At 40.7% G+C, this 23016-nt stretch overlaps 1 protein-coding gene across 1 annotated transcript; it reads left to right on the forward strand.

The window, feature by feature from the left end:
• Positions 1-1449: 1449 nt before the first annotated feature.
• On the forward strand, positions 1450-22394 carry LOC136445102 (choline transporter-like protein 1). Its single transcript, XM_066442963.1, has 19 exons — positions 1450-1571; positions 5324-5422; positions 6010-6158; positions 6686-6901; positions 7224-7243; positions 8667-8846; positions 9433-9522; positions 9959-10098; positions 11086-11272; positions 11727-11871; positions 12056-12292; positions 13127-13267; positions 13993-14108; positions 14480-14517; positions 14858-14986; positions 16516-16608; positions 17663-17758; positions 18518-18622; positions 20925-22394. Exons 1-19 carry the CDS (start codon positions 1509-1511, stop codon positions 20955-20957), a joined length of 2277 nt encoding a protein of 758 aa, XP_066299060.1. The 5' UTR covers positions 1450-1508; the 3' UTR covers positions 20958-22394.
• Positions 22395-23016: the final 622 nt, after the last annotated feature.

The raw sequence follows: 23016 nt of genomic DNA on the forward strand, positions 1-23016 counted from the left end.
CAGGGTTGTGTTACTAAGTATTTTGTCTGATGATACAACTGCAAATAGAAACATTTAAAGGTAACATTTCCAGGCAAATCTATAATGTTAACCTTCAAATGATCTAGCCTGACAAAATATTGCACTGTTTATTCTTACTCAAACACCTTGAATATACATGGTGACCAGTCCCTCCAGCTCTGTCCTGCCACTTGCTACATTATGTAATTGAACACGACATGGTATCTGCTACTGTACCATTAAAACTGAGTACACCAACTTGAAGGCATCATCCTGGTCCTCAGGCTTTGTTTTCATTTTGTTTTTCTCTATATGTATATTTTCTAAATATCCGAGAACCAACTACTTGAATTATTTTGGCCTAAACATGTGCTGTGACAGGGATAAGTTCTCCTTGTTGAAACTGGGAGCAAAGCCTGATAGTAACAGTAACACTGACTATATCAGGGCTATATACAGTGTTTCCGCCAGAGGGGCGTCTTCCCGTCAAATGACGGCCTTATGTCGCTTTGGACGGCCTGAACTCAGACATAGGCCGTCCTCTTTAAAAAAAAAGACAAACTAAATGCCGAGAAATCGGGAAAAAAATACGAGAGGTTGGCATAATTTCTTTGTTTTTCTTTGTTACTGCGGGCGTGGGGACGCTCTATATCGTTGGACATTCACACTCTTTTGTTTGTTGCTATTGTTAAGCTTGCGAAGAATCGATGTCGGTGTCTTTGGCATATGGTGATCTCATTAAAAACCCGTTTTTCAAGACTCAAGTCTCAATCGAAGAAAGTCATCGAAGAAAACAAGGAAAAACGTAAATAAAACAAGAATTTCGCCCGTGCATTTTAGCCTCTACGTCGTGATTTGCCGCGATTCGCCAGCATTTCTGACCGTATTCCACACAATATATATTTCTTTCAATGTTTTTCCGTGAAAATTCTCCATATGTACCGTAGATAAATCGTAATTTTCGGTATGAATTCACATAAGTCGAGTCGCAACCTGCCCCGTCCCGGGCCGTCCGCCATGTTTTTAAGCTCATTGATATGCAAGGTTCTAAGCGCTGATTGGTCCACGTCATAAAAACCTGTGCTCTGATTGGTTGACGGCAAGATGTCACGTGACCACAGGGCGGGAAAACCCCTTTACACTTCAGGAGTTTCTGCTCAATATAGATCGCATTTTGTGACGATTGAAGCAGTATTATAGCGACCTTCGTAACAAATTGATTTTGAAAAATTAACAAAGTCTTTTCTGATCACAACATTCAGTTACTTTTCCTGGTCAATTTATTTTCGCGGTACGGTCAATTAATATTCGCGGTACGGCCCTCCCAAGTGGACGGCCTCTCAGTCGCGGTCTGGCGGAAACACTGGCTATATATAAACCCTGCCATTGACCTAATGGGTAGGAATGAGGCGTATAGGGGGATGTTGTAATGCGATGCCCAACAGAGAGCCAACATTCATTTGTGCGCAGCGTTTAGGACATAGAACAGGCACAAATAAGTACACAGCATGGGGAAGACTGGTTGTTTAAGCTGTGGCTGTCCAACAAGGGAGATTTCACCTATTTCTCTGGTTGGTAAAATACCATCTTGAATGTGTTTTGTAATGGGAGATTGTTTGTTTTATCTGTCTAGGAAGTGAAATACTGTCGACTATGATTACGAAAAAACTCTGCAGTCAGGCCTACATGTAATGCTGCATACTTCAACCCTAGACCTGGATCCAGACCTGAACTTGAGCATGAGTTTACAGCACTATCAGAAGAAACACCGATTGAAATGTTGATATTGTATCTCCGTCGACCTATTATTCTAATAATAACCTTTTTGAATTCAACCAGTTTCTGAAACAGTGCAGACTAAAATTTAGTTGTTTGTCATCATGATATTGATACGGCCCGCCTCAGTTAAGTTTGGTGTATCAATTTTGATTTATGTTTTTTGTAGCCAACCACTGCTCGGATTCAACGTGCTTAGTGTTATTGGAAACTGTAATTGATGACTTCATTTCTTCGTAATATGTTCTCATTACCCAATATGTACGGAAGTCGTAAAATTCGAATCGATAAATTACATTAATTTTGAAGCGTAATCAAACTTGTTGACTGAGGCATAAGAAGGGAGGCCTACTAGTACTAGTGCAGTACATATACCTTCAATGGCCTCGCTCGGAAAGTTGTAACGTCAATTTACTAGTACTATATGGTTTTTGTCATTCACACATTTTGTGTTCAAGAAGACGCTATTATTATCCAGGCCCCATAAAATCTACTCTCCAAGCAGAGGTTGAATGGGCAGATTGTCACCGTTTTATCATATGCCGTCATTTTTTGTCGCTAGCCCAATTGGAATGGGCTAGCGACAAAAAATGACGGCATATGATAAAACGGTGACAATCTGCCCATTCAACCTCTGCTTGGAGAGTACATAAAATCACCAGATTTGACGCAAAACTTCAGGTAGCTAAATCTTACATGTTACATAAAAGCTTAGTAGTAGTGGGTATACTTGACTGTAGCGTAAATAGCAGTTCCTCCCAAATGTAGCGTAAAGTGTTGTTGAGACCTCCCACATTATTAAACATATTACGTTGGGAAGCTTAGTGTAGTGGGTACCTGAATGTAGTGTAATAAGTCAGCTTATAATTAGCTGCTCCTCCTGAATTTAGCATATCTTAGAGTGTTATTGAGACCCCCCATATAGACCCCCATACAATGTATGTCACATTTCAAGACAAAAATGTTATGGAAAGAAAGTACTGCATTTACTCTAGCCATATCACCCCTGCGAGAGTATAGAAATGTAATATGTGATATAAATCTTTACTTGTCTATTATCGATTGTTGGTTGCCCAGAACTTCCACAATTTGATTTTCTGCTTTTGTCTCGTAAATTTCTCTCCTATCTTAACCATTTTGCCAGCTGAAATGTGTCCAGAAAGTCCAATTTGTGGTGTTAGTATGAATTTTGCATGTCGTGTTCTTGACAAAGAGAGAGATTACAATTGCCACTCCCATGTACTGTAAGTCATTAAATGTTTGCCATGGTTTTATTTTCTTGTGACCTCTCCAATGCAAAATTATGACATCTGCTAATATGCATGTACATGTATTACAATTGTACTACAGAATTGTTCCAACCACAAACTTAAAACGTGGGGTAAAACTTCTTTACCCTCCGAACACAAAATTAAGTCCCTGCAAAAATAAATCACTTTACGGTACCACTCCCATGTACCACTAAGTACTAACCTCATGAGAGCCACACCCCCATGGGTCTCAGGGGCATGTTAAAGTTCACATATGCTCTCTGTGCTGGAAAACACATTACCGAGTCTGACATATCGTCTATGCTTTGAACAGTGTTACACATGTAAATCTTAACGTCAAATCCCATTTGTCAAAACTTATACCGTAAATCCATACAGATTTGCAGCACATTAATATCGAAGCAGGTGAAAATCGGCGGGTTTTGAGTAAAACTTTGTCGTTGAAACAGTAGTGGCAAAATATCGTCTATGCCTCAGAGTTACACATGTACATTTTAATGTCAAATCCCATTTGTCAAAAAATTGATACCGTAAATTCACTTACGGTTGCATCACGTAAATTTAGAGGCACTTGAAAATCCAGAGTTTGCGACGTTTTTGAGTACAACTTTGTTGTTGAAACAGTAGTGGCAAAATATTGTCTATGCCTCAGAGTTACACAATCATGTAAATCTTAACATCAAATACCAAACTGGAAAAGTGATACCGTAAATTTATTAATTAATTTCAATGCAGATTGAAGATCCAGAGTTTGTAACGATTTGAGTTCAACTTTGTTGTTGGAACAATAGTGGCAAAACAATGGAAATGTCGGCACTTGTACATGTTAGCGGATATAGTAAGTTCGCATGGGAGAAGTGACTGCAAAAAAAGTAAATGTTTCAAAATCTAAAGTTAATATACATTTTCATTTTAGTTTCTTTGTGTACAATATGACCAGTGCTTTAATATATAGAGCCCCGTTTTTTATTATTAATGATACTCAGGATCAAAGCAACACTTTAATGTTTTGACAAGCAAACACTCGTACAGACAAATACATTTAGTTTAACATCTAAATCATTTATTTACAACATGAATTATGAGTGGACATTTCCCCAGACTCAGGGGTTTTGTCACCAGGTAATCTAATTATGACAGCCGACGACGTCACAGTGAACGTAGCAGCAAGTTCAGAAACTCACATTGCCATTTGCGAAAGACATGCTTTTGCGAAGCAAACTATCAGCTTAATCATTGCAATTACATTGAATTACAAGATACTTGTGTACAATGTTATTTCTTTTAAAGGCTTTTCAACAATATTTTTTTCTTGAGCCACTGTCCTGGGCCCTGAACTCTGGTCGTTGCTATGTTCACTTTTGCGTCATCAGCAGTCATAACTGGATTACCTTGTGACAAAACATTGGGTCTGATGAGAAGAATATAAAAATGATTTTTTCTATGGTGCGATGTACAATAACAGGAGTAGTGACTAGACTAAGTGTGTATATTATTTGGTGCATACGTGTACTTGTACTCGTATGTGTACATGCATATTAACCTTCTCCCTGCTGCCTAACTCTGTAACCAATAGGGAATTGGGTGCCAAACGGCTACTTTAGAGTGCAAAAGGTTAAAGTTAAATGATCAATACCGTCATTGTTGTTGAGTTGTAATCAGAAAATGTTATACTTTGTTGTCAAACAATCTTTGAAATATGGAATTGTTAGTAAAGTCATATTTGTCTGAGGGCTGACCATCAATTTGAAATCTCATCATTGTGGGCGTAGCTTTTTATTAGATGATTTCATAGTAGATATAGACATGATGTCATTACATCCCACTGGTGGGATGGGTGGGGTCGTATTATACTGTAAGTTCAGTTATTTTCACCTTGACTTTATTTCTGGATAGGAGGTTTCCATGGTGTTCGCTGTTAGCGTTGATACAAATTTTGTGACAATAGCTTGGAAAGACATATTGAATATTTGAGTGTCAAAACCAGGAAAATATAATCATTGCAAATGTTTTAAAGATCTACGGTACTACAACAATGTCTACTGTTAACACACAGGGCTTGAAATTCTAATAACATTTTGCAGCTTAGTACAGATAAGCTGCGCAGGTATTTCTTATGTCTACAATGTAACCTGCACTGTTTCATGTAATGGATAATGCTATGATTTATAAAGACCCGTGGACATACCTACATGTATATACAAATACTGTATATGGCTCTAACAATACAGTTTAATTTGATTTGTTTGTTTGTTTGTTTGTTTGTTTGTTTACAGCGTGATGAGGAGGAGGAGGAACGATGGCAGCCCCTGATGGACCGCAGCTGCACTGATGTCATCGCCCTGGTCATCTTCATCCTCTTCTGGGTCGGGATGGTACGTATACAGGGCTTTTCCTAAGGGGGCTGCACCCCCGTTCCCTGACAGTGCACCAGGGCTGTCTCCAGGACCTTTACTTGTTGGGACGGAAAATCTTACCCAATCTGTCCAAAAGATGTGAACTTTATGACAATCTTGAAACTGATGTCATGAAGTTCACATCTTTTGGACAAATTAATAGTATGCATATATATGGGCTTCCAAACAATAAGAGGGATGGATAAAATTTAAAGCTGTGCACCCCTTATACCCGAAGAGCAGATTCTGACTGACAAGCATAAAACTCTGGTTGACTAGAGTCCAGTGAGGGATGTTACTAGGTCCCATGTGGCCACAGTCTCTGTGATAGTAATTTGAATTTGCCCCATCTCCAAAACTCCACACCATGGAAGGTTGGAAACCTATCTATAATCGACTCTTCCTGTTTTTGTCTCCTACCGCAGTTCTTCATAGCTAGTGGGAACGCGTACCTCCTGGCCTACATTCTTTACCTTCTGTCATTCTAGAGCTTGTAGTCTACGTGATGCCAGCCTATAAGTTTGAGATCTATAACCAATTCTTCCTGTTTTTGTCTCCTACCACAGTTCTTCATTGCTGCTTATTCCATAGCCGGCGGGAACGCGTACCGCCTGGCGTATGGGACAGACAGCTACGGCAACGTGTGCGGGATGCAGAACGTGAAGAACGCCAACATCAACCTAAAATCTGCCGGACTGGACATGACAGGAAGACCGTTAGTACATCCTCTTACGATCTACTAATAGAACACACGCTTCCGTAGTGTATATGGTCGAGAGAACACCGGTTGTCTTAATATTGCTGCCAAAAATGTCCTTTTATAGCTTGCAGTCTTTGCATCTGTAATGATGGCTTGTAGAGATTGTAATCAAAAATCAGCTCTTCCTTCAGGAACACTGTTGTATCTTCTTAGTATCTAATGATAGAACACAAACTAATGTTTATGTCTGGTCATTTTTAGTATCTATGACTATGAATTTGAGATCTTTTGGTATGATACAATGAATCCTGAAATTTTCACAGCTGCAGTTTTATGATATTTTTTTTTTCACTGAGACCCCACAGCAAATTGATGACATCACGCAGATACAAATATGTGTTTGTATTATAATGTATTATGACTTGACTCTAGAATTGTGTCTATAGTTTGAAGTTACATTTATGTGAATGGTATGAACGAAGTTACAGTTAGTGTTACTACTCTTCAGCAGTTAAATCCTTGCTTTGCCCCCCTCCCCACAGGTATGTGTTCTTCATGGACATCCTGAACCCTAAGGATGCTCTGGAGATCTGTGTGAGTAAGTGTCCCGACCAGGACTTAAACTCCATCCAGGAGCTCCAGGAGTTTGCCAAGAACTCCTCCTCCTCCCTGTGCGAGTACGATGTGAAACAGGAGAACATGCTGACGGCGGGACAAAGTCACCTGGGTCCCTGTCCCAGCACTCCTGTGAAAGCAAGGTAAGGAACTTTGAGTCTGGCTTCCATGGAATTAGCTCTTTCTACCAGTCTTTCTTTTTGTACTCAAGGAAGATTTGCTGCTTACTTGTTACTTGTATGATAGCTAAGGTGTTTCTTAAAGCTTGACTTAAACAGTAGGGCCATGATTATATAGTTTTACATAGTATTAGGTTGACATATTTGCCTTTGCATAATCTTTTCTGTTTTTGCCCAGCATTTTTTAAGTGCCGATAGACATACATGTACACCGTAGTATGAAAATTAATGGAACTATATTTTTCCTTGAGATGTCCTTGTAGCTCAACATCCTTACACATTTGAGCTTGTGGTTCCAATTAGTTGGTAACTGAGAGACCCTGGTGTCAAATCTGGGGAAGGGTATCCCTGTTAGAGATGCATTCATCCTCCAGAAGGGACATAAAATGGTCCAGTGTTCAAGAAGTTACCTGGAGCATGTTAGAAAGATGCTACAACAGCCTCATTACTCAGATGGCTACCTACTAGCTGATGTGTCACGCCGAAGGGCAGTTATACGGGCTATATAGATACAGATACAGATGCTATATGTAGCTGTAGATGAATATTTATACATTGCACATTAGGCAATAGTCAACATGTACATGTACAATTGCCATTTTTATCTCCATGAAAAATGAAGATATAGTTATCTCCATGAAAGATGGAGATATTGTTTTGGGTGTGTCTGTTTGTTTGTGTTTCCGCACCACTCCAGTCAGCATAACTCAAGAGCCTCTTGATGGATTACGATGATATTTGGTATGTGGGCAGGTGTTGAGAAGCCGAAATTCAGAGTCGATTTTGGGCCCCCTGGTATGTGACCTTGGTACTGCAGCAGAACTTCAATTTTTGTATCTTTTGACCTGGACGTGCTGTGGTCTTGATTTCTGGGTGGCAGATAGCTTGTGATGTAATAAAGAAGTGGTGTAGGTTTGGGCCCCCTAGCAGCTTCCTCTGGAACTGCAGGGGCGTTTTTGTGAAAATCTTCTAAGGAGAATAACTGAACAAAGGAACAACGGATTTCCATGATATTTAGTATATGCAGGTAGTTTAGACAGAGATATACACAATTAAGTGCAAATTATGCTAATTGGGACTTAATTTGCATAGCTAATGAGGAAAGTCTATACTTGCAGTGTTTTCCATTATAAGACTCAAATACATGTAACATATGTAGTTTATGGAAAGTGGAGCATCAACAGATACCAATTATGCAAATAAATTCCTAATTTGCATAATTAATGCAAAAACACTGAAATTCATACAATTGGGAAATCATACGACTGTCAATATTGCAACATGTGTAAGTAATATAAAGGTGTTTATGATTAAGCATTTATTATGATGATTAAGCATATTTTATGTAAATGTGTAAGTCATTTGCATAGATAGAATTGCTCATGGAGATATGAGGTCGCGGAACTCTTGTTTTGGGTGTGTCTGTCTGTCTGTTTGTCTGTTTGTGTTTCCGCACCACTCTAGTCAGCATAACTCAAGAGCCTCTTGATGGATTACAATGATATTTGGTATGTGGGCCGGTGTTGTGAAGCCGAAATTCAAGGTCGATTTTGGGCCCCCTGGTACGTGACCTTGGTACTGCAGCAGAACTTAAATTTTCGTATCTTTTGACCTGAACGTGCTGTGGTCTTGATTTTTGGGTGGCAGATAGCTTATGATGTAATAAAGAAGTGGTGTAGGTTTGGGCCCCCTAGTTTGCTGTGTTCTTTAAGTTTTCTTGAATGACGAGTTTTCTCTCCAATTTCCAAACGCAGTACCTCCTTCCTGAACCGGTGTGTTCCCAAGGACGCCCCCGAGTTCCTAGTCAAGTTCATGGCCATCCTGAACAGCTATGACATCTTCTACAAGGTCCTCAGCGACGTCTTCCAGGCTCGAGCCGAGATCGCCGGGATGTGCGTCCTGGCAGTCGGTAAGTGTCCATATATGGTCTCCGTCGGTGACAGTATTGACCATGGTAAAATCCTAATTCACAACAGCCCTACAGCATCGACTATGGCTAAACAGCCCTATACGAGAATGGCAGTCTCTGCCACAAAAATCACTTCTGTAAGCTGACTCAGTTCTGTTGCAAAGCTCTTTTCTGTGGATCCGCTTTTCTTCTGCGCTGTGCATCAGTCTGGGTAAGTGTCCAGAAGATAAGAAACCAGCCAAGTAATCATAGTTTCAGGTATTTCTATTGTAGCAAATTATCCAAACCTATATATTCTGATCACTTCTACACAAAACAGACTGTGTACCTAAATATAACACCAGGTACAGGTACAGGTACCAGTACAGAGGTTTTGGCACAGGTCCTGTACCTGTACCTGAACTATTTGACTAACCTGTGGTATTCAATGTCAACAGAAACAGAATCTTTATTTAGACTCCAGGAACCTTATACAGAGAACCCATGCTTTTGGAAGGATCTCAACAATTAAAGGATCTCAACAGCGAAACAACGTTATATAATATTGTTTACAGTTGTTGTTTACAGTGGTTGTTGTTGTTTACAGTGGTTGCCCTGCTGATGGTGGCCCTCATCAGGTTTGTAGCCGGCTTTGTCATGTGGATCTTCATGGGTATCGTGGCCGTCGCCAGCATTGGTGAGAACTTTCACTTTGTTCTTATGTCTTATCTTATTAATCATGTCCTTATTACCATACTGTCTACAGTATGCTTATTTACTTAGAGTAAAGTGCTGTTATTTTGTATGTCTGTGTTGCTGTGTTTCTGCACAGTCGAAAATTCAACTTATGATAAAAAAATTATACCGAATTTGGATGTTAGAATTGATGGTCTTGCAACTTTTAGCTCGCCAACAATTTCCTCAATTGCGGACACATTTTGCATTGAAATGTGTTTTTTTTATTGCTTATGACATGAAAAGAATACAAAACAGTGTATTCTGCATCACCCTCAGTCCCAGCCGTCCCGTGGGTCAGGCTACTACTTCAGGTGATACGGATTACACCATGTTGTATTCTCTGAGACTTTATATGATACATCATTTTAATTTTATGTCTTCTGTATGATCTGTAGTTGGGACAGCCTTACTGTGGTGGACGTACGCCTCCAAGAATCAGGAATACTACGCTGTACCTGAGAATGAGCGATTGGACGAGAACGGAAAGGACGTGACCGCCTTCCTGGTGTACTCCATCATCGCTACTATCGCCACGGTATGTTTTACTCTGGGAACTATATTTGAGTCCAAATATGTTCACACACAGGTTAACACACCTGTCCCTGGTGCTGAAAGCCATCCAGGGACAGGTGTGTTTTCCTGTGTGTGGATGGTGTTCAGGGATGGAACACCTGTCCCTGGTGCTGAACACCATCCACAAAAAGGTGTCCCTAGTACTGAACGCCATCCACACACAGGTATACACACCTGTCCCTGGTGCTGAACACCATCTACACACAGGTAAACACACCTGTCCCTGGTACTGAACACCATCCACACACAGGTAAACACTCCTGTCCCTGGTGCTGAACACCATCAACATGTGAACACTCCTGTCCCTGGTGCTGAACACCATCAACACACAGGTAAACACACCTGTCCCTGGTGCTGAACACCATCCATTCATAGGTAAACACTCCTGTCTCTGCTGCTGTAATATTTATGTTTTTTTTCCCCCAGGTTGTTCTTCTGATTGTCTTGTTCATGATGTGGAAGCGAGTGAAGCTGGTTGTGGCCTCAAAAAGGCAATGGGACTAGCTACCTTGAAGGATTATTTCAACCTTGAATCTAAACCACTGCGAAATTTGCCTTTCCTGGTCCACCTACTGCAATATCAAGTGCGCACAACAATAGATAACAGTAATGTTGATGAAAGTGAGACATCCAGGTAATAAGATATGCCAAAAACAGTTGCTCAAACAACTGGATAAATTTTCTGAAAAAGAAACTCCAATATTCTATGTTCTACCACCCTGATGAAATTATTTTCTGACGTTATATTTACGTTTTTATTATTTTCGGGAGTAATATTTATGTCTTTCCCCAGGTTGTCCTCTTCGTGATGGGTACCTGACTTGGGGACGTAAAAGGTGGTGGAATTGTTGGGCTCCGCCTTCCAATACCGTGCCCTTGACACAGTGGATAACAACCCAATGCCTCTTCAGCTACGTGACTACATTGTCCCTTAACTTTTTTCCCCCAGGTTGTCCTCCTGATTGTGCTGTTCGTGATGCGGAAGCGAGTGAAGCTGGTTGTTGCGCTGTTCCACGAGGCCGGAAAGGTGTTCATGCACACCCCGCTCCTGGTGCTGCAGCCTCTCTGGACCTTCATCGCTCTCGCCCTCTTCTTCATCTACTGGATCGCCGTCCTGGTCTTCTTAGCAACCGCCGGTAAGGTCATGACCCCTAGAGACATCGAGTTGTACTGCAGAGAGAAAAGCATGGCTCTTTATGTTATGTTCTAGAAATCTTTAAATGTTTGTTTTTATAAACATCAAATTGCCGCAAAAATTTCAACATTCACAGTATGACCAACCTTTACAGGAGGTGGTATCGTTTAGGCGTAACGGTTAGGGTGTTCAGCCCAGAACCAAGAGGTCCTGGGTTCGAATCCTAATGCTGTACCCTTTGCAAAGGCACTTCACATTGTCAAGACTTTCCTCACTCCACCCAGGTGTAAAATTGGGTACCTGGCTTCGATCGGTTTGGGAGGTAAAAGGCGGTGGAAGGAGGGAGATGGGCTCTGCCTTCCAATACTGTTCCCAATACACCCACTGCCCCTACGGCCTCAAAAAGGCTATGGGAGTACTTTCAGATCTTTACCTCTTTGCTTTAACCTTTCCAGGAGAGCCCACTGTGGACACGTTGACAGGCTGGGTGACTTACCGGGACCCGGAGCCAGTGCGGTACATGTGGTATAAGGCTTCTGGTGTTAGCCTCAAGCACCAAACCTCTGCACATAAAAGAACCCAACACACTTATCGAGAAGAGTAGGGGTGACCCGGTGTGCTTGGCCAAAAACAGGCGAGCCGTAGCGAAGCTGCATTGCACATTGTCCTCAGTTCGGGGTTCGACCGCTTTACCTTTTTGCTTCAACCTTTCCAGGAGAGCCTATGGTGGACCCATTGACGGACTGGGTGACACACCGCGACCCTGCATTTGTTACCATAACAGTATCCAGTGCCACTGGACCAAGAGGTTGGGAGTTCGAATCCCCCCTAATGTATTACGAACCTTTCCAGGAGAGCCCACTGTGGACACGTCGACAGGCTGGGTGACGTACAAGGACCCGGAGCCGGTGCGGTACATGTGGTGGTACCACGTGGTGGGGCTGCTCTGGACCAGCGAGTTCTTCCTGGCCTGTCAGCAGATGGTCATCGCTGGAGCTGTAACGCAGGTCTACTTCACTAGGTGGGGCTGCTGTACCTGTGTCTTACTCTTTGTTGTTTAGGGCCCGTTCACACTTGTGCGTATATTCAAGCCCATATGAGATGTGTATTTATATATTTTGTCTCAGATAAATTTGCAACAGAGAAAATCGTTTATTCGGTCCTATAACCAGGTTGCACAACAGTGGGTCGAAGTTAGAAAAAACTTCTTTCCCGCAAACTTAACCTTAAGCCCAAAAATGTCCCATTACGCACGACGCCAGGCTCTGTGACACCTGTTGGGGTTCGGGGAATGTCATTCAAACGCATGCCATTATCCTTCTTAAACAAGTTTAAACTGTAATTTCCAACACAAAAAATTGGACTTACCCAAATTTTCGACCGTACGACATCGGTCTTTGTCAAGGAATGATCCATTCACCGCTGGGGTGACGTCACGTTATGCAGATAGCACACTTGACTCCGTGAGTAGTGGTTCATAAGTATTGGAAAGTCTGTAGCGCCCGCCGTCTCTGTTGAGGGATGGTCGTAGGGCCCTGATGTAAATGGCTTCCTTGATGCCTCTTGCAACGAAGTCCGACTCAGTGTCCAGAATTTTAACTTAATCCAGTGAAACTGAATGTCCAGGAGATTCTATGTGTAAGTGCTGTGAGACTTCTGAGGAGATGGTGCTTGGGCGTTTGTGCTCGTTGAACCGGGTCTTTAGTGATCTTTCAGTTTCCCCAACGTCATTATCAATGGACATGCGCGGTGACCTGGCTGTTTCTGTTCAAAATCCCCCCTATGACGAAACCAGTTTGTGTCATTCAAATTGGTCTATTGTCTTAAAATGTTGTTCTCTACATGTATTTTACAGGGACAAGAAGCAGGTGTCCTCCCCCATCCTGAAGGCCACAGGGAGGCTGATCAGCTACCACCTGGGCTCTGTGGCCGTCGGGTCCTTCATCATCGTACTGGTCAAGATCCCCAGACTCATCCTCACCTACATACAGGCTAAGTAAGTACAGTAACTGTTACATCCCACTCTACTTCTCACCTATATACAGGACCAGTAAGTACAGTTACATCCCAGACTCATCCTCACCTACATACAGGCTAAGTAAGTACAACACTCATCCTCACCTACATACAGGCTAAGTAAGTAACATCCCAGACTCATCCTCACCTACATACAGGCTAAGTAAGTACAGAAACATCCCAGACTCATCCTCACCTACATACAGGCTAAGTGAGTAAGTAACGTCCCAGACTTCTCACCTACATACAGGCTAAGTAAGTTTACATACAGCATTGTTTTTCACTTGTAAAATTTTTTTGGGGATGTGGAAAATTGGATACAAAACCATGTCAATACATTGTCCTTCATACTTTCACCCAAAATCACAATACTGTTACTTCCGTTAATTGTCCTATTGTTCTTGATACATCGTATGTAATTGTGAAACTTAACTTGATAATATATCTAAAGACAGATATTTTTTAATTACCCATGCTAGATGGGGATACATACATGTAAAATACTGCCATAAAGTGGAATACATAGTTGCACAAAAATCAGGAAAACTTGTACTTGTGTATGTAGCTACCAGGGAAACAGGGCATCCTCTGGTCATCCCCTGCAAAAGGAGGGCATCTAATTTCCTTGTTTTCTTACTGTAAGGCATCCAGAAGACGCTCAGACCCCATGCTAGCTAATAGCTAATATGTATCGACTGTTTCCAGGTTGAAGGACAAGGAGAACTCGTGCGTGCAGTTCACCCTGAAGTGCTGCATGTGCTGTCTGTGGTGTCTGGAGAACTGTCTCAAGTACCTCAACTATAACGCCTACACGGTCATAGGTAAGGGCCCGGTAACATTCACTGTACGATTGTTGTGCTATTACAATTTTTAAGGGAATTTCTTTGGATGATAGATTTGTGTCTTTACGGTACAAAATTCAGCTGTCTTATTGCAGAAAATGCTGTCTTAAATCCTTGTTGCAGGTGGTTCTTTTTGTCATAGCCTGCTTGAATTATTATTATTATTAACTATGTGAAAGGAGGTATTGTTTTTGGTGTGTCTGTTTGTCTGTATATTTATGTTTGTGCATACGTTGGTCACAACTCAAAAAGAAATGGATGAATTGTGAGTTGTGACCACTGCAGACCGATGTATACACAAACATACAGACAAACATTGTACCATGATAATAATTTGTTTTTCTCCGCAGCTATCGAGGGGACCAGTTTTTGTACTGCGGCCAGAAGGGTGAGTTACTGTCACAGTAAATACCGTTAACTTCCATTTATGTTTGCAAGGACTTACATGTAATTTTGCAGCAGGGGGATTTTGTTGTTTGTGGTTTATTGTAGGTACTGTACTCAAAATTTTAAGAAAAAGGCTTTCAGTTGTACAATACAATAATTGTTTTGACTTGTGCTATGTTTCTGTCACATGTAAATGAAGCATTGCCATACATGCCCAGTACTATTTTTTTTTAATCTTTGGGAGTGAAGGAGTTGCAAAGCAGTATAGATAAGGAGGTGAAGTCTGCCATCATATATATCTTTGTGTTGATAACATTCTGTGTTGTTGGTTCTGCTTGTAGGCGTTCCTGGCCCTGGTGTCGAACGCGCTGCGAGTCGTGGCGATCAACAGCGTCGGAGATTTTGTTCTGTTCCTGGGCAAGCTGGGCGTGGTCGCCGTAGTGGGCGCAATCTCCCTCATCATCTTCAGAGTAGGTGTTACATCAGGGATTGTGTATCATTTTGTCGGTAGTTACCTTTGCCAAGAAGGTTACTGTAAATCTTGTTTCTTTCACTGTAACTTTATGTTCACTGTTTTCATGGTCACCTCTGTACCATGAACTTATCATCACCGTGTAAAAACCTGTTGTTATTTTATGATTCCTTGACACATCCATTCTGTAAATCACTTGCTGCCACCGTGAAGTTTAAGAGTTCAGTGAAAATATTCATTTTCCTTACACTGCAAAATTTTGCTACCTTGAAGTTAAAGTGAATTACAATATGTTTTGCGGAGAGTGTGTCTGTGTATGAACACAATAGAACGCCAAAAAGCAGTTACCCAAGCAAGTGGATAAAATTTGGAAACGGTCAGATGTTTCCTGTAGCACCCACTATACCTTTGGGTTGTGACACTGAGCAGGATCTGTTGATCAGCAGGGTTTTTTACCAAAACTTTAATGGATTAATTTGCTGATAAGGTGTAGAAAATTTTAGTCCAATAGGAAACAAAAATAAGACAAAGTCAAGACAAAGTTGCTGATAGTCCATTCCCGTTGATTGAATACAAGAGCTAAATTGAATGTTGTTCGCCTATAGTCGGCACCAATTCTCCCTCATCATCTTCAGAGTACGTGTTACGTCACAGGGGTTGTGTGTTGTTATTTACTTTGTCATCAGTTAGTGATGTCCAGTTTGTGTGTTATGTTTTACATATTCATCCATTCAATTTTTGCTCTTAAACCATCATTTGTTGTTTTGTCATGTGTTTTAAAGGTTCCGGGTGAACTTGACACAGTGAGTGAGCTCATGTGTTCCTTCTTCACTTTGTCCAACTTTGGACAATTTTGCATTGTCCAACTTTGTGTATTATGTTTCACATTTACTTTTTGCTCTTCAGTCATCACGTTTTTACTTTGATGCAGACTCTGAAGTATAATGCTATGCAGATATGTAAGCTGTATTTCTATGAATTGAATTTTGATATACTATCAATAATGTGCTTCGCACGATTAGCTCACGGCGTCTATTTGTTACCTGGTCCCGCGTTGCAATTAAATCCAAGTTAAAATGATTCGGGATCCCGGCCGGCCCTAAAAAGCCTGGCAGCCACAGGGTGCCCCACGGGGCCACGTAGTGGTCATGCCTGAAATTGCAAAAAAAACAGCCCAGTGGGGGGGCCCTTGTTCCAATTGCGAATTAAGTATAAGATCTGGATAAAATTTGGAGACTTAATTTTGGACGTTTCGAGTGACATCCATCACTCGTATTCAGCGTCACTAAAATGAACTGGCAAAACGAATACAATGCTAGTAATTCTTAACTGGGAAATCTAGAATTACTAGCATTGTATTCGTTTTGCCAGTTCAGTTTATCCAGTTGTAGAGTCTGAATTCTCTTTATATATTGTTTACCTGGATGTCTAACCTTCATTAACGTTGTAAGATCTGTTGATTAGCAGGTTTTTAACCACGAACTATATATATATGAAGTTAAAGTTTGTTTTCTTCCCTTCCCACAGACTGACGCCCGGCTGCACTACTATGCGGTTCCCATCCTGGTGATCTGTGTGTTCGCCTTCTTCATCGCACACTGTTTCCTATCAGTGTATGAGGTCAGGAGATACTTGACGTTTGTTTGTTTGTTTGTTACCTCCGTGTAAATTGAGCTGTGTACCGGTACACTGTACTGATACAGTACCGGGTACAATCAATTAGGTACAGGTCCAAAATATCTGACCCTGCTGTATCGGTACTGGATAAAATTTTGACAGATAAAATTACTATGAAATTACTGTGGCAGTGCTCTAAAGCCACTCTAAAGCACAGAAAACACATTTGCATGGCTGGGGTCAAATTTTTATATGTGTATTCATTAAAAAAATACCTAGCACAATCAAATATTATGCTTTTACCAGCTCAAATATGCTTTTGTCCTTATTGAAAATCTAGCATTTTCCGAAAAAGTAGTTTAGGTACAGGTTCAGGTCCGGACCTGTACCTTTACCTGTACCTAAAATTTGCATAGGTACACAGCTCTATGTGTAAACCATAGATGTTTTTTCGAAGAAGTTGTTTTTTCTGTTCAAGGACCAGGCTGCACTACATTGGGTCAAAGTAGAAACAACAAACTTCATCTAAAGTAAAGAAATGTCAATTAGTTGAATGAATTTCTTTATTTCGGGTATGTCACCAGTAGCAAACAGCCGTACAGGCATTACAAAACACAAATAAACTATACATAAAACAATTTATAGACATTTGAAAAAAAAAAGAATTTCTTACTGACAATCTGACCTCAGAAGACCTTGTATTGAAAAACTGTTATTGGTGTTTTATAGTCTGTTGATGAAGGAAAAGCGTAATTTTCTGCATCTGTGGCATCGAATGTGTCCGTGGTGAGGCAAATAAAATTTAGCCTGCACTACAGCCTCTTGCAAACCTAAGAAGGATCCGAAAACAATTATTATATGGTACATGACAATACAGAACTCACACGGACTTGTTACACGCAAGTATTACAGTCCCCTCATCTGTTGCCCCTTGCCATCGTAGATGGTTGTGGACACCTTACTGCTGTGTTTCTGTGTCACTTTTCCCCACACCGCTAAGATTACCAACCGCATTATTAAATGGATTTACTGTACTTGTCCCCCCTTGCTGTTGTAGATGGTTGTGGACACCTTACTGCTGTGTTTCTGCGAGGACTGCAGGATCAACGACGGGTCCCCTGGCCGAGAGTACTACATGGACAAGTCACTGCTGGTACGTACTGTAAATGCAGAAATTTTTGCAGTGGTTTTATGTTCACGGTTTTAACGGTAAGCTCTTTGCCGTGAATTTAAAACCAATGCAAAATTTTCTTCCCTCCTACCCCTTTGTCTACTATTGTCTCAAAGGCGAACTTAAAACCACCGTGAACACACCATTTTCTCCCACTGGGAAACAAACTTGAATGTATTTTGAGTATAATAAGTTTAAAAGTTAAAGTCCTTTCCACACCAGATGGTGGATAGGGTGGCACCCATCTCCGTTATTGTAGCCCTTGGGCCACACAACTTTGTGCAATCACTACAGCAGGGGGCTAGTCCACTGGTAGTCGTGTGTGTTTAACTACCATACTCTTTCCCAAATGCTGAGTGCTAAGCAGAGAAAGCTGTATGTATACTTCTAAAACCTTCTTTTAAATCCTACAGAAAAATGTGTTGAATATTGTTATTATAGCTCGTTATGCTGTCCATTGTAATGCCTTGTCTTTGTTAATAGGGCTGAGCCCGTGGTAATAGCCACAGGCTAGTTGCCTGAACAGCCAAACCAATGAATACAGAAAAATAAGTGTCCTTGATATTTTACAGTATCCCTAAACACTCCACAGTAACATTTTTTAAAGTATTTAAACCAAGAGTTGGGCATATTTCGTCAGAGGAGATAGGGATTTTGCAGAAGGTAATAATGAACCTCCACTTGAAAGTTGTTTTAGTGTTTCTGTTACGACATGCTTCAAACTTCCCCTTCCTTTGTCAGGAATTTGTGGAGAACAGCAGTGAGGCACTGAAGAACTTGGACAAGAAGAAGAAGAAAGAAACTGCTAACGCCAATGCCAACGAACATGTGGAGCTGAAAGAAACGGTAAAGTTTTTTTATGACACCTTCTTGTTCGTAGAATACATCTTTGTTCTGCTTTGTAGTAGTAAAAAAAAAAGTGTTAAATAATTGTCTTTAGAGGTGAGCTCTAAAATTAAAAAATTGAAAAGCTGTCATCATACAGCAAGAAAGAATATAGTTCACCCGACAAGTCTGCGAGCTTTAGTTTAAAGCAAAATTCTTCAAAATGGCCCGTGTCCTGTTGATCATCTGATGTTCATACGGCACTGAGCCCCGTCCAATGTAACATTTATTTTCTCTGGCTAATTTGAACTTCTGCGCCCTTCTGGCAATGAAATTCAGACATTTGGACTCCGTCTTCAGCGACAGTTGTTTCAAACTAGTTTTTCTGACCAGTAAACTGTATATATAACAGCTGGGAAACAAAAGTCAGGGTCATTGAATGCATGTGGCAAAATAGGTTAACAACAATGACATTGACGTTGAGTACTCCCAATTTCTGGTTCTGAAGGATCCAACAGAGAATGCCGTCTAAGCAGAGGAAAAACATGGCATGCCCTAACACAACACAAGGTACTAAACTGTATAAAGTAGAGTGGACTCATTCCACAGCGAACCGACATCTATCGCCCCTCAGTATTAAAGACATCTGGAGCCGTATAGTTCCTGTTTAGAACTTCTATTCAGCACAGTGCTGTCTCAAGCTTTTGATCTTTTTCCGTCCCACTCATTGCTTGGGAGCCAATGTGTTGAATTTTCCTTGTTGAATTCGTCATTTTAAGCTCACGAACTTCAAGATAAATTTTCATCAATTTCATGTCACAAAGTTCAGATTTTGGGACGGACAGGGTAAAAGAAATTTTCCATTCCAACAAGCAAATTTCCGTTGAGACAGCCCTGATTCAGCTTGACAGGAAATATAGTCTAACAGGCTGAATAAAAGGAACTATGCGGCTCTAGACGTCTTACTGAGGGATGACTGCAGTGCGATAGATGTTGGTTAACTGTGGAAGGAGTCCACTCTACATTATACAAGGTACTATCCTGGTGTGTGGAGTAAAACTTCCCTCTGTAGTACTCTCTGGTGATCTGTGAGGTGTGGTTAGTTAAGGTGGAGTGCTGCTGTCCTCTCTCCTGTGGTTGGTGTTGGTTTGTGCTTACAGAGATAAGTGCCTGATGATCACAATAGACCGATCCCAAAGCCACGCCCCCTGTTCTATTTCGAACACCTCCGTCAAAAACAGGGCTTGACGGACCAAAAAAAGCTCCCTCCCATTGAGTGCCCGAACTAGTGTCTTTTTCCATTCGTTTGTGTCCTGAGCATAGATGCAACTATTACTGTACAGTGAAAAATATGTCTCAGATATAAGTATCTGCTTTACACGAGCCATGTCTGTCCTACTAGAGCTGTTTTTGACGAAGGTGTTCTAAATAGAACTGGGGGTTCTTAGGGGGTTCTATGCGCTCGATCTGGTGCTCGACAGGATCAGTCTATTGTAAATGGGGTCCGTAGTGGGTGTACCCTCGCCTCTACCAGACTAACCGCGCCGGAGGATATTTGCAAGGGAAGTTTGGCCATCGGAGGGTTTCATTCGCAATTTTTATTGGACCCTTTCTTTGTAGCCGACTCCCATAGCATACTATTCATTGACACTCTATTTGGCCATTTTCTCCTATTTTCCCAGCCATCCGCGGGGCCTGGTAGAGGCTAGGTGTGCCCAATATAGGCCCTGTCTCCCAGGACTTTAAAAGTCATGGTCACAATAAAATATTCCTCCCCCTGGCCCGTTTATCTGTCCAACAGGCACTACCCGGTATTAAACTAGATTCCTGTTTTTTTCACTGTCCTTTTCTGAAGGGAAGGCCTCTTTCATTTTCTAACTCTTAGGAAACTCTGATTTCATTTCTTGCTTCTTACAATTTGAAGAAAAAGATAACTTTAAGTTAGTTGCACTATCCAGGATATGCATCAAGTTCCCGAACACGATCCCATTTTGGAAGTTACAGTTGATAAAACTCCTTGTGTCTTCTCAGTTATGCAGTTTTCCCATTTATTAAGTAAAACGCATTTTAAGTTGATCACTCTTTGTTTGAAATGTTAACCAGACTTTAACGTTGGCTCCTGTGGTAGCATTTGGGTGCATCACAGGATACATGTTTTTAGTTTCATTTCCCTTGCCTTTCTCTCAATTTGATTTCCCACAAAAATTTGAAAACCAAGAAATCAAATCGATGTGGCCTAAGAGACGTACTAACATGTACCTGAGTGTGTGCGTTATAATGTCCCAAAGGCTGGCATTGATTCTAGTTCCTCTTTTTCCTACAGATGAATTCTTCCAGCAAGGCTGATTACGTGTGAGAAGTACAGCAGAACTTTACAACAGGCATCTAACATTAGGCCACAGCAAATAAATTTTATGGATGACGTCCGCATGAGCATTTGATTTTCGTCTGATTTAAAAAAAATAAAATTCTGTTCCCTCCTGCAATGGCCAACATGCCAAGATTTTTAAATATTAAAAAATTGGGATTGTCGTAAAATTCTGTCAGTTCTATCACAAAACGTCCCAGATGCTGTGACACTAGATGTGGTTGCTTTGAATATAGTTACAGGGAAACTAGGCAACCATACTAGCTCTGCACGGCTTGAATACTGGAATAAGAAACTTGTTGGTTGTGATGACACCAACCATATTTTGTCGCTTTATAGATTGTACAATACTTCTTGTTACAACATTTATGACCCCTATATGGAAAATCTTGGCATCTCCCATTTCCATATTTTTTTCTGGCCCTCTTGCATTTGATTTAGAGTGCAGTTGATGTCACCCATAGAATTTGATTGCTGTTGCCTAACTGTGCTGTTCACTCTTCAATGAGCAAGAATCAAACTATCTTGTGGTTTGATGATAGAAATTAGATTTAGAGCGATCATAGTTTTTAGTTGTCAAAAACTGACAGTTTTTAAGTGTGATGATAAAGCCACGTGGCACATTTTGTTACGTAAAAGTATCGCGGCCTGCGTTTTTATGCTGCATCGATGCTGGATATATTTTTGTATTGTTTTACTTGAGAAAGACGTAGAGCTAGAAGAAGTTAAATGGAGCTGATGGTGGTAGACGATAATGCACTGACAGGGTAGTTGACATCTTTTATTTTCTATTTTAGAATATCCGAATCGTGTTTGAAATGTTACAAAATGGTGGCTGTTGGGTTTTTTAGATCTTGACTTCGACACGAGAAATTAGATGAATACTATGTTGATATTTGCTGCTAGTCATATTTTAGGAAAAGAGCATGCCATATAAGGGTTTTATTTAACCTTCGCCGTGCTAAGTTAACCTAAAGGCACCAGAGTTATACTGGTTATAGGGTTAGGCAGCAGGGAGTTGGTTATGTCATCACAATTCGTTAATGTTGTAAAGTTTTGAGCTTCAATTCAACACAACAAAGGAATTCACCATCAGTTCCGACCGAAAATTCATGGCAAGTTCCTTTGTTGTGTTGGATTAAAGATCAAAACTCTACAATATTTACTCTACCAACACAGATGAGCTTTCATGCGAACGATACGTTAGTGTTAAGTTTTACCTCGCACCTTTAGAACTTGTAAATACAATGCTTGCTGTGATGCCAAGTCCATTTGCCAATGGAGAATGTCTGCTTAAGCCATCAGGCCATACTGATTTAATTATATGGATGACATCTTCTCGGCACCCCAAAACTGATGCGAGCATGAAAAAGAAAAGAAAGTTGGGTGGGAAAAAAAGTTGCCTTTACTATGAAATCAATTTTTTTAAACATTTTTTTAAGGTTTTACAAATGACTGAACTTACAGAACATGGAATACCAATTAGTTAATTTTGTATTTTTGTTACGTCACATTTTCTTTAAAGACTTTGGAAAACTTTGCTCAGGGCTCAAAATGCATTCTTTGCAATGAGTAAGTTTAAGACAAAATCCAGCAATGTTTGTTGATAGAAAAAGAGGCATTGTACAACGTTAGTATCCATTTCCCAATATTTCTTTGCAATTTATTGCATATATTTGCTTACTTGCAGCTTCTCTGTAAGATTTACAGTATGGTTGCAAACTTTTGTTGGAAACAGATGAATTGATGCGAAATGGATGTCATCCATATAATTGGGTCAGCTGGTCCTATAAGAAGTAAGAATATACTATGTATTTCTTATAAATAGGAAAGGAATATTGCAACATGTAAGTGCTGTATGAGGCTTTGGGGCTGTTGAGTCAGTGTTGTAGCGCTAGTCAGAACAATACCTATTGTTGGATACTTGTAGTCTTTGTGAATGATTACACAAGCTTTATACCAAACTTTTGAACACTCTAAAGGGTCAGTGTGAAGAGATGTTGTTGTGAACCTACAATGTTTGTAAGCCTGAGGCAGCTATGTTTGA

This window comes from Branchiostoma lanceolatum, chromosome 11 (assembly GCF_035083965.1).
Source record: "Branchiostoma lanceolatum isolate klBraLanc5 chromosome 11, klBraLanc5.hap2, whole genome shotgun sequence".
NCBI classification, from domain to species: Eukaryota; Metazoa; Chordata; class Leptocardii; order Amphioxiformes; family Branchiostomatidae; genus Branchiostoma; species Branchiostoma lanceolatum.